Here is a 17,254-nt window from a genome sequence, read left to right as displayed (position 1 = left end):
CATTACGTTATGTTGTGTGTGAGTCTGCTGGAAGTTAAAGGTCTGCATTATGGAGCGCCTCGCTTGAGCCAATTTCGCCGGCGCACGTGTTCAAATGCCTCGGCCAAGGATGATTTCTTTTCGTAAAATGGATTATGCGGTGCAAACCGATCGAGAGAAATGTCATTCAATTGGAGCAGGGAAAAATGGTTATATAATAATTTCATTTCAAATTATTTATGGTTTTATTTTATGGTTGTTACATAACTAACAATCATAGAACTATATGGTCTACATTTTTCTGCACTATCCGCTGTTTGAAATTTTTCTGGCAAAAATTGTCTTTGTAAAACTTGTTTTTTTATCAATTTAATATAGGTAAATAGAATAGAAAATTTCAACTATAGGTGTACAACACTAAAATTATTACAGATTCAGTCCCAAGAAATATTGGTAAAAGATCGCATTTGTTTTTACTTTGAATTGATTTTTTAAACTATTTCAATGTTGTGAAAATTAAATAAAAAGATTTTTTACATAAAAAAGCTCTAGAAGCAAAATAAATTTTCAAGCATATTTTTATTTTTTCTGTCCCCATTCCGGCGTTTAAGTTTAATAATGTATAAATTGGACCAGGAAATTCCGAGTTGGTGTCTATCATTTGTCAGCTTTTTACATCTTAATTCATACTTCCCCTAAGAAGATAAGATGTTAGTTTTCCTAGATTAGCTCCATCCAATCTAAAACAAAATAATGCAGAAGAGACAATTTTTCGCATTCTTGTAAAACTATTTTGAAAACTAGCTCATCTCTCTATATATTATGTAAATATTTCAAATAGTTTCGTGAAATTTAAAAGTTATTGAGTACATAATAAAATTGCTTAATGTTTTGCTTAGATTACCACCATAAACCTGATAAAATACTGTTTTTTGTTGTTCAAGATTTAAGAATGAAATATAATTAATTGTGGCAAGTTCAGTGCTGTGATAGAAGTGTAATAAGCTGATTAATAGGAACGAGCGTGTTGATTTTATTCGCAGCTAGCAACCGCACAATCGTTCTAATCAGCTCTACTTGTTTCTTATTGTTAACACTTTAGTTCTTAGATTATATAGCTTAATCCTTTTTTCTTATCGCCCTTTGAAGAGATTGTTTTAATGCTGCGCAGTCTATTTTTAAATGAAACATATAGAGATAACGCTTTAGTTATCTTTGGGACTATTTTCGAAAGATGGCGAAGTTTTAAAGACATTTTAACACTTTGTAAAATAGCTGGTTTTCTTCCTCTTAGTCAATGATAGTTTTTCAACAATCTATCCAAATAACCACAAGGAGAAAAGAATAGATTTATTTTAGGATGTCGTGCGTGAATCTCCTACGCCAAATCTCTAATCGGATTTAGACCGATATCTGGAACCTTCTCATATCAATGGGATGCAAAAATGTTACATGAATATATATATATAGAAAGTAAAACCATTGTGGATATCCCTATTCCTTCGATTCTACAAGAAAGATTATCTTTCTCTCTTTTTTTGCTACTAAAAGTACCTTTGTCATTTTCTGGTGGTTGAACAATTATGATCAAGGGTCTGCTTATAAATACAATTATTCTAGAGAACATTTTTAATTCAACGTGACAAGAGATTAATATAATTTATAAACAATTTATGAATCAAATTGGTCGGACCCTGACAATTAGTTTGAATTCCTAATCATTCTCTTATACTATAGTTAATTCTATAAACTACACTCTTTCGAATGGACGCCGATAAACTCAACGTCATCCGGGTCGACCCACGCATTGCTTGTTTTCCTTTGAACGCCTGCTTTCCATGACAACCCTCAGCCTCGGAGATAATCCACTGAAGATGCCCACGGGGTGGTGGCTGGTGCGGCAGAATAAAAGGAGTCCACTGACCCGTCGGACACCACAATGTTGGTGGCAGTGCTGCTGGTGAGCTTGCTTGCGTCCACCGGGGGCAAATCGCACTTCGTCAACCACCCCCACATCCCCTGGCTGGCCGTGCAGGTGGCCTCCGAGGCTGCAGCCTCCGAGGCCACCATCGACGACTGCAGATCCTCCTCGGCCGCCTTCTTGCAGCTGCTCCTCCACGCCAAGTCGAGCAAAGAGGCCGCCCAGAAAATTATGGTGTGTATTTTGTATTATGCTTTCGTAGAAAAATTTCCAATGTGTTTTTGGACTCTGTGTGAGTGTGATTCTGTATCACAGTTTAAATCCCTCATGATTTTCTGTTAGACACCAATAATTTATTTGGGCACATCTCTGCTTTACAAAATTACAGACTGTTCAAAAGGTTTTGAATTTCTGCTGCAAGTTTTGGATTTTCCCTGAGTGAAATAAAAGTTAATTTGCTTCTATAACTATTTTTACCAAACTAACTATAATTCCTAGGTTTTGATTCCCATGACTGATTTTAAATTCAATAAGTTGATTTTTTTGTTTTGTTATAAAAAACCTCCCCTTTTTTGTATTCATAAAATTAGGAAATTATTGTGAATTATTTCAGAATGAGTTTGACAAGAGCAGTGAGGTTTGCCCGACGCGGCTAAGCGTCTCAATGGACAACAAGCGAATGCCTCAGCTGCTGGTGCACGTACAGTGCTCGTGCGAGGGCAGAAGATGCCACATCCTGGGTGGCTACTACTGCACCACTGTCCTCGGCTCGGTGGACATTCTGCGCTTGGGCTCTAATAAGAAGATGATTCCCTCTCACGAGGTCGTCCCCGTTGGTTGTGTGTGCATGCAGAGGTCGTCAAAGAAAGCACTCGCCATCCAACCAAATATGGAAAACATAAAAAAATAAATGGAAAGTTTTTGCTCTGGAAGGCTCAAATTTATTTGAAGAGCAGCTCGAAAATATAATTTCTTCTCCTAATTTTTCATTACATATTTCTGGTGAAATGAGCCGCTTGGAAGCTGAAATTTTATTATTATTGCAGTCATCAATTTTTAAAGAGACCAGAGCCATTGTTCCAGAAAATTATTTAACTCCATTTGTCTAAACAAGATTTTACTTTCAAGTATAAATGTTTTAAACCTAAGAGGAGGAAGAAAATGCAAAAGTGTATCTCGCACTGTCAGCAGAATCCTGAGCTCCAGTTGTTTTCATATTAATTACCATTTCACTAAAATACCCGTTCTTTAGATTGCAGTACCAATATTTGAAGAATTATTTTAGTGAAATAATGGTTTTTAATTAGAGATTGCAACGCTGACAGTGCGATAAACAATATTGACGAGGAAAACGAACCTATTAAAAATACTCCATTTAACAAATAGGTATAATATGTATTAATCATCAGTAACATTCATATTTCTTGCACGAATTGTTCAATGGAAACTTGGTGTTGCTTAAATTGAGGCTGGATTTTCATTTCCCTTAATAAATAAAACAATATAAAAATCACAAAAATTATTAAATTGATTTTATTTTTACAATGACTACACTCAAAGGCAAACAACAAGAATGGGTGGCTAAAAATTGAAAAGGAAAAATTAAATCATGTGTCAGCAGCTGTTTCGGTCCCGTGGGTCTGATCAGCAGTATTTTACATCCGGAAAAAATCCATAGCCATACAGTATTAGCTGCAGAGAATATTGAATCATCGATACTGAAAAACGTCCGCCTGCACTCAACGGAAAGAAACACGAAAAATGAAATTCTTTACAACCCTGCAACTCGCACCTCCCTGTGATAGGAATTTCTTCTTAAAAGTTCTACTAAACCAAAAAAGCCATCTTTTCTTATATGTGAGCTATTTTAAAAGAGTGAAAAATTGCTCCCAGCATTACGAAATAGATTCTAAAAGCAGCTAGGGAAAATAGAAATTTCGTATACCTTCTTGAAGGCTGCTAATCAAGAGGTTTTTATTTGCAAAGTGCTGTGAAATTAATTCAAAATACTATTTTTCTTCACACAAGCATATTTTTAATCAAGATTGATGAGTTATTAATGGAAATTTTTGATGAAGATGGTACATAACTCCTTCACGAGTCATTTTTCGTACCAGCTATCTTTGGCTCCGAACGGAGTATTTAGATTCGTCAAAGAGGTGAAACTTTTTGTACTTCTCAAAATGTTTGTTCATGTCGAATAGCATGAGAGCTATGATGTGCCCTTTAGTCATCATGCTCGCCCAAGTACCGTACATGCCGTAGTCCATGATTAAGTGGTCCACGTGGCACAGAAGGGCTAGGTCGTGTGCATTATTTTTCGTTGCGATCACCACGTCCTCCATCCCCAAAAGATTGGTTCTGGTCCACTGTACGTCATCGCACATAATCACAAACAGGATCCTCCCACCGACGTTGTCGCGGAACCACTGCATTGCATCCTATAATAAATATCTGATTAAAAACACGTAAAAGTAAAGCTTAACTACTTGCTTTATTTATTTGTTTTTTCTATTTAAGTAAATTTGAATGTTAAATTTTTTAATTTGAAATTGGAAGCAACTTCCTTGGTGTACAGTGAGCGTTTAATATCAACTAGAACATTATGGAAACTTTGAATGCATCTGTCGTTATAGATATACACCAACAATTAAATGTTAATATGTACAATTTTAATTTTAACCCGGTAATAACAATAATTTTTCGTATATTCCAGAGTATCAATAATGGATATACAAATTTCAATTCCAAGCTGGTCAGCATTAACTGTTAAAAATTAAATCTTAAAAATAAATGACATCAAATATTAAAAATTTAATGAGATTTGAGATCCTCTGAGAAAATTCCTATACAAGCAACAAATTTCATATGCTGAAGTAATTTTTTGATTTTATATTACCAAGTAATAGCTGGCGTTGGCCAAAGTGGACTGATAGCGGTTTCTGATTGTTTCCACGTATTTTTTCGACCGCCTGACGTGCACCCCGACGAGGACTCGTCCTACGCCCCCGATTTTGTGGATCGTTGTGTTCACTTCTGCCGTGATGGACGTGTTGAATTCAAACTCGACCCTTGCCTCGTCCAGGAACGGCAGCACGGCCGCGGGGAGCATTTCGTTGGTCCAAAGCCACAAACTCTTGTTTCCCGTCCGCATCTCAAGTGTCTCCAAGGGCTCGAAATTCTCCGATATTCTGTGGTGGGAGATGTTGCAGTGCGAGATTTCCTCGAAAGGTGTTAGGGTCAGGTTGGGAAAGGTCGTTTTCAGAAGATCAAGCATGCTTTTTCTCGCGTACGCTTTTCGTTTTAGGTACTTTCCAAGTCCCCAAGTGTCAGCATACAGCCACATTTGAGCGGAAAATTCGTTAAAGCTCGTTAGTTCCGCTACCACTATTGGTTTTTTAGGGCACATCGAATACTTCGCTTCCTGTAAATAGCAAAAATTAGAAAATCGCAATCCAAGGAAATTAATTGAAATCAAGAATAATGGGTTTACTTTACGTGGAAATTAGTTAAAGCAAAATAAAATTTAATTTAAAAAGGGGCAGAACAGTAGTGTGTTGTCCACTACGAGCACTTGGAGTAATTTTTCTTGATTACAAAATAATTCATCAATACTAAATGAACATGAAGTAATTAAAAAAATTGAATAATTTAGGGAGTTATAAATCATTATCTCAAATGAAAAAAGGCATATTTAAACCATTTTCGATTTTTAGATTTTTTTAAATTAATTTGATTGGGACGGCTCAAGATTTGTATTTATTTTCTATGTGAACATTGCAACTTTCATACAATATATTCAGTTACTCTAGGCTCAATTGAAATTAAGTGAAACGTGAAACGTATGGAAATTATTACATCTCTGACGTTTGATCAAATAAAAATATTCCAACTCGTTTTTCATGGAGTGCATTTAAAGCAACCAAACAATGTGAGGAAATTATAAAAAATCTATAGCGATCAGGAATAAATGTTTTAGTTACTGTCCCTGGAAGAGGGAGTCTCAATATTTTAAAATTTCATCCCTTCTTGAACGCTCCGTAAAACATCCCAGAGATTTCAATGCAAGCAAACTCGTAATTCATGTGAAGCAATGCGAAGAGTGACCTGCTCCTCGTCTTTCTTTTCAAAGTCGATGAACTTGTAAAGTAACTGGTGCGATTGGTCTCGGAGAGCTTGCAAGTCCACCTTTTGCAGCAGACCGAGTTTGACTTCTCCAATCCAGAAGCACACGTTGAAAAACACGAAAACTACCAGCAGCTTTACCTTCCACATGCCTGCGCTCGACTCAGCAGGGCAAAGGTCTCCGTGGTTCTAGCAGGCAAAAGCAAAATAAAAAGGGAAATGTTTTTGATAAGAACTTCCTGCTGCGAGTGACACCAAGCTCTCTTGATAACGAATTTTCAAAATAGCAGACCATTGGAACAAAAGAGTTTTTTATATTTTGTAGTATTTTGTTTGATCGCCAAAAAGGGTAAGTAAATTAAAATGTTGCATCAACTTATAGGATCTGAAAAGTTTCAATTTATTCATTTTATATAAATAATAAAAAGGGATTTTCAACTTCCCTGAGTTGACAACTTAAACACGTAATGAACGTAACACACAGTAACTCTGCAGTATATTCAATAAATATATTCATTTAAACCAAAATGCACTCGAGCGAACTAATCACGAAATATTTATCACGCACGCGTATGAAATTATTACACAGTTTTTTTATTGCTTGCATTGGTAGATGCTCATAGTGATATGATCAAGATCTAAGTCGCCTTACATCTAGAAACGAGAGCTTACAACTCTAAAATGTTCGTTCAGACCTTGCTACTTGCAGAAATGCGTCACGACGAAATAGTCAATTTTAAATGTGTCGATGGCCCACATACAATCTTTTTTTGATTGCGAAACGAATTTCAAGAGCGAAAAAAGAAACATTTCAATAGCTTAAATCCGTCGCTCAAAAGAACAATGCATTTACAATTAATATCAATCCAGGAAAAATTAGTTTCAGATGGATTTAAGCCGCGAGAAACATTTGTTCGTGTTCGGAGGTAGAAAGTCGGTGTTTGAATTTTAATGCGCTAAAAGAGCCACCGAGATATGATGCACACAGCACGTGAGATAGAGAGTACACTTAACGCTAGGAGAGACGTATCCGCGCACAGAAGCTCTACGGAACAAGATTTTTGGTTATCACTCTCGCGAGTCTTTGCTTGTTTGTATTATTTGTGTTCGTGTCAGTCTTGGGTGCGCGCGTTTAGCTGCAGGCGCAGTTGACCACCTCCATGTCCTTGAAGTCGACCACCATCAGCTTGGTGTGGTCCTTCGGGTCCAGCACCAGCATCTGCAGACTCTTGAGCTTGTGCGGCGTGCAGCAGGGCCGCGGCGCCCGCGACCTGTCTTTGCGCCACAGGAGGCCCTGGATCAGCGCGTGGTGCGACGACGGGTTGTAGCTCGCCGGGCACCGACCCCTGCACACGCCCGCGTCGTACTTGGCCGGCTGCACCACGTACTGGAAGTCTTCGAAGTCCTTGAACACCACCTGCAGCAGCAAAAAAAATACATTTAGATTTTTTGTTAACTTCTTTATGCCAAATTCAGGGGATTTAATATTTTAGAACTTAAGTGTCAGGATTTTTAGCTATTTTTATTTCCGCGTCGTTTTGAGTTACAATTTTTTAATATTTTCAAACATCCCAATATGGATTAATCGAAATATTTCATCTTGTTTTGCTAGATTGACTTTTAATTTAAAAATTTCCATCAGTCGTTTTCTTCGTGGAAAGTAAACGAAAAATATTATAGTAAAATAATTTATCAAAATGTTTTAAAGGATGGGTTTCAGCTTGAGATACAGTTCTCAGCGTTTTAACGAACTTCAAAATCTATTTCGAAGAAGAGTTTATGTGTGGGTGTGTGAAATACGATTGCAGAATTTTGAAAGAGCAGCATTGTTTAAAACTTGCCTCCATGCTGTGCCTGCAGCATTTGTTCTTGGTGTTTTTGCACTGGGTCCTGCGATCACTCATCGGTTCCCACGCCGCCCTTTTTTGTCTTGCGTGGGACGAGGCGAATGGGGAGGTGAGAACGTTGAGAACTGCACCATCCAAGCTGTTTGGGGGCTTCTCCTAGAGGAATAAACAAACATTTAGTCTCACAAAGCAATCGTCAGTGCAATTTATTTTGTGATCTAATGCGTAGTTTTCTTAAATTTCTTTCGACAGAAGATAATTTTAAACAATACATTGTGATTTACTTTGGCAGTGCATGTAAAAATACATTTTTTCTACCCATTTAGAAACTAATCATCACTACTAACCTGAGTATCAATGTCGGCCCCGTTGAGCCTGCAGCCTTTGCACTGGATTTTCAATCCGAGGTTGGAATCCGGCTCGTCGAGCCAAGTGTCGACGGCCCGGACGGCGTCCAGCTGGACCCAGCGGTCGCCGCCGGCGGGGTCGAGGCGGCGTTCGTCGAGCATCAATTGCTCGCCGTCCGGAAGCAGCTGGAACACCCTGAGCACCAGCGGCACCGCCTTCCGCCTCGGCCGGTGCCTGTGCTGCTGCACGAACACACGCACCACCGCTGTGTCCAGTTCGCGGCTTGAGTCGAGCTCTCTGTGCACCGGGAAGTACAGCCACCAGCTGTCCACGTCATGAGACAACACTCCATTCATCGAGTTTGGAGCTGAAACACAAAATAATGGGTTTTTAAAACTATTTTTCTAACATAATTTCCATAATAAAGAGCTACTTAAAATTTTTTGAGGTGTTGCATAACATTTTAAAACAGCTCCCCGGGCAATTGGGGAGAGATTTCTTCCACATTTTTTTTAAAAATTGCTAAAGACAATAATTTATTTAAAAATTTAGATTTTATTATTTTATATGCACAGAAAATTTTCAAAAGATTGAAGTTGACCTAAGAGTTCTGTTTTTTGAAAATTTAATTGTTTCAAGAATTTTGCACCACTTTCTATTTTAGGAAAATCCAATTCAGTTGCAAGCCAGGAATTTTGTGATCCGATCCGCATAGCAAGCGGCGCTAAACCTCATCAAGTTGCAGGGGGAAATGCAACCGGATCGACAGGTCTGCGCAGCCGGTTGCCTAACAGCTGGCAAGCAGCCTAGTTTCGAGCCGCGTGTCGACCGGTGGCGGCGTCAATCAGCGAGCACGACGAGGAAACTGCCGGCACCACTCCCTCCCACGCGGAAGTGGTCGGCGGAATTTCCGAGAATTCCCGCGAAACCGGATGTTTGTCTGTGAAACTATTTTCTAATCAAGCGCATATTTACTCGGGCTGATGCAAAAGCAAAAGGCGAGGTCAGCCGACGAAGGAAAAGTACCGCGCCGCTCGGATTCATTCTCGAGAGCTGTTGCATCTGCGTCAAAAGTCGCTCATGTACGCGCGTCTGATAAGCGGCGGCGGACGAACAAAAAAGACGGTACTTATCGGCGCAGCGCCAGCGGAAGGGTCACTCAAGGGGCTCGGTCAATAAAAGAAGAGAGGCAATCTGCATTCTCATAAAACGTGAAAACGAGATCGCATTGGAATATTCACGCTCGGTGTAATGTAAAATATGCAAATTATCAGACTCAAGAAGTTGTTTTCGATCAAAAATATCTTTCTCCAAATCTTCAAATATTGGCACATAAATTTAAATTTTTCTGATCTTTTCTGTTAATGTTTTGCAACCCACAAAACAATGTTAATTTTTATGTATGCATAAAAAATTTCTTGTGCTACAAAATAATTAAATTATTTGCTCCAAGAAATAGTAAATCTGAAAATAGCTATTTTAGTTGGGGAATAGCTATTTTGGTAATTAATGTGTGTGAGCTTAGTCGAATAAGGCAAAATATTATATTTGCTATCATATCTTAAAGATCGTTTCAATTTTTGGTTCGATAAAAATAACTTATTTTCTTTATACTTTTGTTTTCTACCCTTTTTAGCAAATTTTAATTTTGTCTGTTTTATTTTCAAAGTTGAGATTTCTGGTCTGTTTAATAAATAACCAATTCAAAGAGATAAAAATTTTCCAAATTCCGTGGCGACAAACCCGAACACTCCAATTTAAATATTTTAAATAAAAAGCAGTAAAAATATTCAACTGCACAAATCTTTTGGAGAAGATATTAATTTATGCTGCATGAAAATTTTATTGCATCGTCTGACACCAATCCGACTTTTTCAAAATGCAGAAAATCTGTAACTTATTTGGCGGATGACGGTGGTGACGTGCTCTCGGAATTCGGCGTTTGAGATTAGCGAAGGCAGCTGACCGTGGCGTCGTCGGCAGCGTCTCACGTGGGGTGTCCGAAAGTGTGTTAAGCACGCCCCGGAACACATGTCGGGACATAATTTGGCGATTAGAGAGCGAATCAAGCTGTCGCCGGTGCGCGCTCGGCATTCCGCAGCCGCCCCGGAATTAAAAAATATCCGCGGCGCGCGCGCTCGCTAGAATTTTTATCTTTTTTATAATAAAAATCCAGCCGATGCCTTTTGCCACGGCCGCACAGGCACAGAGCTAATTTTATCAATTTGCGTGCGCCGCTATTCTTAGCCTCGTTTGAATGAGCGTGCCGCTATTTTCGCCCCGACAACAATCGGCCAGCATTATTTATGGAAATCGACGCGGGATGCACTGCTGCGGCCGCGAAACAAAGAGCCAGCCGCTGGGAAATTTATGCACTCACGAACTTTCTTTCTCTCTTTCTGCCTCTTGTGAGTCACTCGTCGAGAATTCTGCCGTCAAATGCAACCCATAAACGGTCAATTTGCGTCAAATGTGAGACGGATCGATAAATGAACCAATCAATTACGACCGTGATGCGTCTCTTTTTGGCTCAAACAGCAAAAATGTCAAGGGGTGTGTTGTCTCATTTTGCATGAAAATGAGTGATGACTACAAATCTGTTTCTTAGATAGCAATTTCTTCAAATGGGGTAAAAAATGCGGTATGTGTATTCTTATTTTTTTTTAATGAAAATATTTCAAGACAGCATAGGGTGAAATTTATTAAAATTTAAGATTTTTGGAAAAGTCATTTTCGTACACAAATTCAGAATAATGGTCCCATCAGCCATTTGATCCTTATCTTCTCTTTGATAATGGATACAATTAAAAGTTTTAAGAATCATGGTTTTCACCATACTTTCATGATTCAATAGATTTTAAAATCCGGGCTGCATCGGTTAGGTAGCAAATTTGTCGTATTTTTTCACGCCGAACAAGGTGAAGCTGCTTTACCCTGTTCACTTGCTCTTTGACGCATTGAAATTGTTCCGATTGCCTGGTTTTTAATCATATTCTATCTCATTTCCGAAATATGTCATCTCTAGGATCGAAGTGGCCTTATTAATATTGCTGCGCAGTATGTATAAAGTCTTGGCCCCGTTTTCAGAAGACTACGCGGGTGTCTCACCTTGACGGCCGTGTCCCGTTTTTCTTTCGCATTCATGCCAATTAGGGGAAAGTGGTGCTTTCGGGGGCGAGACAAACGCGTCTATTTCGGCCCCTTACGTAACTCGCACGCTGCTGATGCGCGTTTCGACCACTGAAATAAACCAGCTATTATCTTCCACGCGTTTCCGATTATCAAACAAAGGTTTGTCTAGGCGTTAATCAATCATTTTGAGAGGTAAAGTTCATTTTAATTGTTTTGATCGACGAAATTATCGATTTATTTAATTTTGCTTTGGATTGAGGTTTTAGAGCAAAGTTAAAAAAAATTCGCAGATGTGTTTAAGACAGCGAACCCAAACGCGTTTGTTTTTTAACAGAGTGGTAAATTTGTAATCTCTCTCGCGCGGCATTTGAGCCGAGGAATTTCATCTGGAAGCGCTAATAAAAATTCTTCGCACTCGCGCCAGAATTTCTGTTGCTGGCGAACTTTATGATCTGCTGCCGTGGATGATAGAAAGAGTCTTCGCCATGCACCCGCCATTGAGAAATAAACGCTCATCTGTTCAATGACTGGCTCACTTTATTAAACACACGACGAGGAAGGCTGTAACTCGCGATGTGTGGCTTAACAACTTTAAACGGATATGTGTGGCATTCTGAGCATTCCCGGCGATCCTCAGCCGCCATCTTTTTTCAAAATTTACATACTGCCATTCCGGTTTTTCATTCAACTCCCATTATTTTAATTAAACAAAAAAATCTTTGAATTTAATAAGACAATCGAAAAAATATTGTACAAATTGTTATTTTATCAACGGTTTTGCTGAAAATTTAGATTTGTAAGTAATGATCGAGTGGAGGCCATTAGTAAATCATCTCGCGAGCATGCTAATTGCTCAACGAATTGCCTCCGATTAATTTTATCTCGCTGTACGGATGCTGCAGTTAACGTAATTTTACGACCATCTTTAACAGTCACTTAATATTGATAACTCTTTGAACCCGCGCTGCATTCATCCCGGCGGCCGATGAAGGAAAACGCGTCTTGAAAGGCTTTGCTTGATCGGAGGAAAAGAAACTCACCACTGCTCGGCTCATTTTGAATGCTGTGGAAGGTTTGAGGCAGGGCCTGCTGGGCCTCTTCGTCCTCTTCTTGCAGTCTTTGCATCTCAACGCTTTGCAAATACACGCGGTACATGCGCTCGTACTCCTCGCGGCTCACGTTCATCTGTAACAACAAATTTATTGTGAAATTCGAGACTCTAAAATCTTCATTGGCTATCGATCAGTCGAGGTCGTGATAACGATTTATTTCCAGACAAGAGTTATTTATGGGCGCGTGCGTTGTGTTAATTTGCGTCAACAATATAATTTTTAGTTGTTCTAATGGGAAAATGAAATCTCTAGAAACAATGCGAATTTTTACAGAATGTTTTGACTTGAAATTCATATAATTTTTATGAGAAAATAAAAAATTGATTCAGCATTATTTTTTTCTGGACGTACAATCTTGGAAAATTTTATTTTTTCCTCTAGAAATTTAATTTACCCATTTAACAACTCAAAAGTTATGCTATACCGGTCTAGTCTATATTTCATACGTTCCTTTGCAGGTTAGACTGCAATTTTTACATTTTTAAAATCAACTGCTATTATAAAGAAAAAATTGGTCTTAAATTTTTCAAAGAATATTATTTTCTTTTCGGAACTAGAAAGATTGGTTATGAAATTAAAAAATCTCGGTGGCTGATATTTCTAAATATTTTATACGGCTAGAGAAAATTAAAATTTTCCCCTCATAAAACTTTCCTCGAAGGAATGCTCTGCAGAGCCATTGATTCAAGTTTAATTATTTAACGAGATAAAATTCTTGACGGCTACAAGAACCCGTTGAGAATTTCTCGGCGACACAAATTAAAGAGAGGTGCACAAAATTATGAAACATAATAAATAATTATGCGGAATTTTCCATACGAGTTCTACGTAAATGTTTTATGGCTTGCAGACCAAGAGGATTTTTCTCACGCCATTCTGGGATTCCCCTTGGAGGCCACACGAATTCTATGTGTTTTCGCCTAAAAAAAGTGAAACAAATCGAATAAATGGGAATTAAACTGTCAGTGAAACCGGCAGAAAAATTGCGTTTTTGCGGTTTCCCCTCAATTATCGTTCCAGTTAAGGAAAATGATTGCGAGATGCAGAAACTTCCGAGAACGCTTTCTGATCAAAAATCCCGCTCGTTAGCAAAGTCGACGCGGCGCTTCTATTTGATCAGGGGCGTGCTGTGTGTAATTGGTCCGAGAGAATTACACACACACTCAGTCGTCAGACCAATTTGGGTACACGAAAATAAAGCGTCCCACTGCGCGTGAGTGTGCCGGCGTGCGCGCAATTATCATCATCGTCGCGGTATTTCCTGCGGAATTTCACCTGATGTGCATCTCTCTCTTTTATTTTCAGGCCAATCGCTCTGATTTCATGCTCGAGGCGCGTAAAATGAAAAGCAGCCCGGGAATTCCCGCTCTCCGATCATCATTTTTTTCCCACTCACAATGCTCGATATTAATTACAATGGAGCAGCAGGATTTCTCGTTTTTCTGCCCGGCTCCTCCACCCGGATGAAAATATATTAAATATATCCACTCTATGCAAATCACATCCGTTTCTCGCACGGCATCCGCGTTGTTTACCTGTGTTTTCAGAGAGAAGTAGAAGATGAAGTGTGACCACGGCAGTAAAAGGGACGTGTTCGACAAGGATTCCACGCGTCAAATAAATTCATCCGCTCTGAAATGAAAAGGCGCGACAACGCACCGTTGACACACGCTGGACGCGAGTCATGTTTATTGCCCGTGTTGCGACCTTCGCGGTAATAATAATATTTTGCCGATATAATTGCTTAGGCACACAATTAAATTGAGCTGTGCACTCACTATCACGCCCCTAAGAGTCAAAATCTTCCAGAAATGAGAAGATAAAAAGTGTTATAACTGGTTTTTTAGTTGTTTGTAATGATAATTTCTTTGGTGCGAAAGTGATTTTTAAATGGTCTCTTGTTAAAAAAAACGTGTGACGAATGTCTAAATATTTTCATGGAACTTACTGGTTCTTCTCAAAAAGTACAAATGTGCAATTTTCTCCATTTTTTTAAATCTCATTTTTTTTAGATTTAGAGCTTTGAATAAAATTTAATTTTTTTCATCTAATAATCCTTTCATTCAAAAGCGACCAATAAATTTCTAGACAAGAATGCAAAATATTATTTAGGTGTTTATCGTCATTGCAACAATTGTATAACTTTTTACTAGTTTTTTTTTATCTACGCAGCTCTTTATTCATTGCTAATAATAATTTAATTTTTGATTATCCTTGCTTTTGAATTCATGCAGGAGTAACAAGTTGATTTAAATAAGCAATTCCTTGTAAAATGAATCAAGTTTCTAGTAACTTCTTATCAAATTTTCTGTAAAAGCAATCGAAATTAGCCTATCTCTGCGGCTCTCGTAGAGCAATAGTAATGGGCTGCCTTCAATTGCCCGAACTGATAAGATTTCTTCTTATTATTCCACAGGAGTGGAATCCCCCATTCAATTGAGGAAACTGATAATTGCTCTCGGTGTGGCACCGTCAATTAGACGTTGGAGAAAGAGAGAGGGCTTGGCCACGATCGCGGCGCACGCATTGGCCTGCATTGTGTGGCTGCATACTCGGCAGGCGATAAAATTGAAGCTGCTGTGACGACGGGTTCTTGACCATTGATCTCGGAATTCTGCTTGTTGGCCGCGATTAGCCGTTGTGTAATTAGCACCGACATTAACAGAAAAACATATTTTGTTGCTAGAGAGCTATGAGAATTCGCAACGGCGGCGGCAAACAATGCGTGAAGTGAGTGTTTGTATGAATATGAGTGTGTGTTGAAACGCAGATGTGTGCGAGAGATTAGAAAGCGGACGCCGGGAAGAAATGTATCATCGGTTTCGGGATTATTCCGTCTCCGTATAAGAGCAATTTTTTATATTTGTATGATGGAGGAGGCGAAAAATGTTTCATCATTGCGTGAAGTATCTGATATCAACCGGTTATCCCAATGACATATTTCAGGCTGGCACGAAAATCACGGAAAGCGCTCGATTATTATACTTAAAACTCTTGTCCGTATAAATGAAAATCGCATGTTCACAGAAACGCGATCATTCACAACCATGTGCAACACAACACCACGACAGCTGCCCAATGCGAAATCACATTTTGAACTCAATTTAAAACGTCAGTCGGGAAATATTTAATACTTCTCAAAATATAAAAAGTAGTGATATAATAATTTTTATTAAGTTGACCGAAAAATGCAAATATGTAGAAAATTGAAAAATACAATAATTTTTTAAATATTTGTATTCCAAAAATCCATTTCTTTAGGAAAACATAATTTTTTTGACCAAATTATAACTAATTAGGCAATTTTTAACATTTCGAACCATATATATATCGCCGGGGTAAAGTCAGATTTGCAACGAAAATCTCAACATCTAAAAAAAGTAAATTTTTTATAAATTTTATAGCACTCTGACGAGTTGAATGAGTGTTTCCTCTGTGCTAGAGGCCGTGCTCTCATAGACCCGGATCGCGGAAGCACGCGGCGACCGAGGTAGAAAACGGGTAGGACTCACCTTAGAAATGTCCGGCTGATTATTGAAGCCGAGTCCGGCGAGCAGCTTCTTCTTGAGACGCTGGACGTGGTGCTGCTGGAGGTCCTGGAAGGCCGCACCGAAGCCTCCGCTCACCACCACCACCAGCAGGACGCACCAACAATGCATCACTGGTGCATTGTTGGCTTTGAAGGCGCGCGAGCCGGCGACTGCGAGAGAGCAATGTGGATGGGGCAGCAGCGCGCGAGCAGCGGCCTCTGGCGAGCGAGTGAACGCCTCGGCCGCCACCGCCGCCTCCTTTATAGCCTGCAGAGGGGTGGCACGGCCAACAGGTGGCCCACCCCTTCCAGGAAGCCTAATGGGGTGAGACTCGCTCGCCGCGTGTGCCTTGTGACGGCCGCTCTGCGCCCTTTTATTCATTCATTAAGCTAGCGGCAGCTCGCTCTCGGAATTCTGCCCGTTTTTCTCCAATCCGCGCGCTTCATCCCCTCGGTGCAGGCTGCGAGAATTTTCGCACTCGCTCTCTCCGGTTCGTTGAAACGTCGGCTGTGTTTTTTACCTGCCGCCGCTGCACTGGTAATGAGTGTGCTGGGGCGGAAATTTAGATTTGATGCTTTTCGCAGAAGAGCGCGAATTTTTGCCACTAAGTGACGGCTAATTTGCTTAGAATTTTCTGGGAAATCAAGTTTTTGCAACACGTTTGGTGATTTGAAATTCAGTTACATGGGTGGTGGAAAGTGTGAAGGGGAACTGACATAGTTCAATGTTCAAAATAAAATTATACCGCAGCAAATTTTAAATCGCCTGTTTTTTAAATTTGTTTACAGATCGGAATTGAAGAAACAAATTAGAAAAGAAGCAAATTATCCTGCTCTGCTTTTAAATTCACATTCTTGGATTTTATTCTAAAATGTCACTCTTTGTATCTTGTAGAAAAAAATCATTTATTTTTTAAACGAAGAGGAAGCTTTGAGATATTTTAATAATTACTGGGGAAACCCTTGCCTTATCATATTAAGGCATTTTTAATATTTTTTAACTTATTTTTAGCTATAGCAAGGTTTTTATCCATAGCAGTAACTACCAAGGATTTATTGCTGTATATTAATCTCATCATCTCAGAGTGACAAAAATCCTGCTCTCGCTGGCCTAAATAAAGGAAATCCCCAGCGATATCTGCAGGTTGCAGGACCAATTTTACTCTTCAGTGTCCTAACTGGTTGTGCCGACAAACAAGAACATTTTGCCATTCAGCGGCCGCTTTTGGCATTTGAACGGCGGTGCGATGGTATTTTAATT

General features: G+C 39.2%; 3 protein-coding genes across 3 annotated transcripts; 1 reads left to right on the top strand and 2 right to left on the bottom strand.

Moving 5' to 3' along the window:
- Positions 1-65: 65 nt before the first annotated feature.
- On the top strand, positions 66-3,405 carry LOC135946728 (uncharacterized). The gene is made up of 2 exons (XM_065495067.1): positions 66-2,134; positions 2,514-3,405. The coding sequence occupies exons 1-2, from the start codon at positions 1,919-1,921 to the stop codon at positions 2,808-2,810; spliced, it is 513 nt and encodes a 170-aa protein (XP_065351139.1). The 5' UTR covers positions 66-1,918; the 3' UTR covers positions 2,811-3,405.
- A 14-nt stretch (positions 3,406-3,419) lies between these two features.
- LOC135946727 (uncharacterized) lies at positions 3,420-6,182 on the bottom strand. Its single transcript, XM_065495066.1, has 3 exons — positions 6,008-6,182; positions 4,800-5,324; positions 3,420-4,341 (listed from the first exon to the last, which is right to left on the bottom strand). Exons 1-3 carry the CDS (start codon positions 6,173-6,175, stop codon positions 4,018-4,020), a joined length of 1,017 nt encoding a protein of 338 aa, XP_065351138.1. The 5' UTR covers positions 6,176-6,182; the 3' UTR covers positions 3,420-4,017.
- Positions 6,183-6,403: 221 nt separating this feature from the next.
- On the bottom strand, positions 6,404-16,210 carry mav (maverick). Its single transcript, XM_065495044.1, has 5 exons — positions 15,977-16,210; positions 12,393-12,537; positions 8,220-8,587; positions 7,867-8,028; positions 6,404-7,442 (listed from the first exon to the last, which is right to left on the bottom strand). The coding sequence occupies exons 1-5, from the start codon at positions 16,121-16,123 to the stop codon at positions 7,158-7,160; spliced, it is 1,107 nt and encodes a 368-aa protein (XP_065351116.1). The 5' UTR covers positions 16,124-16,210; the 3' UTR covers positions 6,404-7,157.
- Positions 16,211-17,254: the final 1,044 nt, after the last annotated feature.

Source organism: Cloeon dipterum, chromosome X (assembly GCF_949628265.1).
Source record: "Cloeon dipterum chromosome X, ieCloDipt1.1, whole genome shotgun sequence".
NCBI lineage: Eukaryota > Metazoa > Arthropoda > Insecta > Ephemeroptera > Baetidae > Cloeon > Cloeon dipterum.
This window is presented reverse-complemented; position numbering and strand designations above follow the sequence as displayed.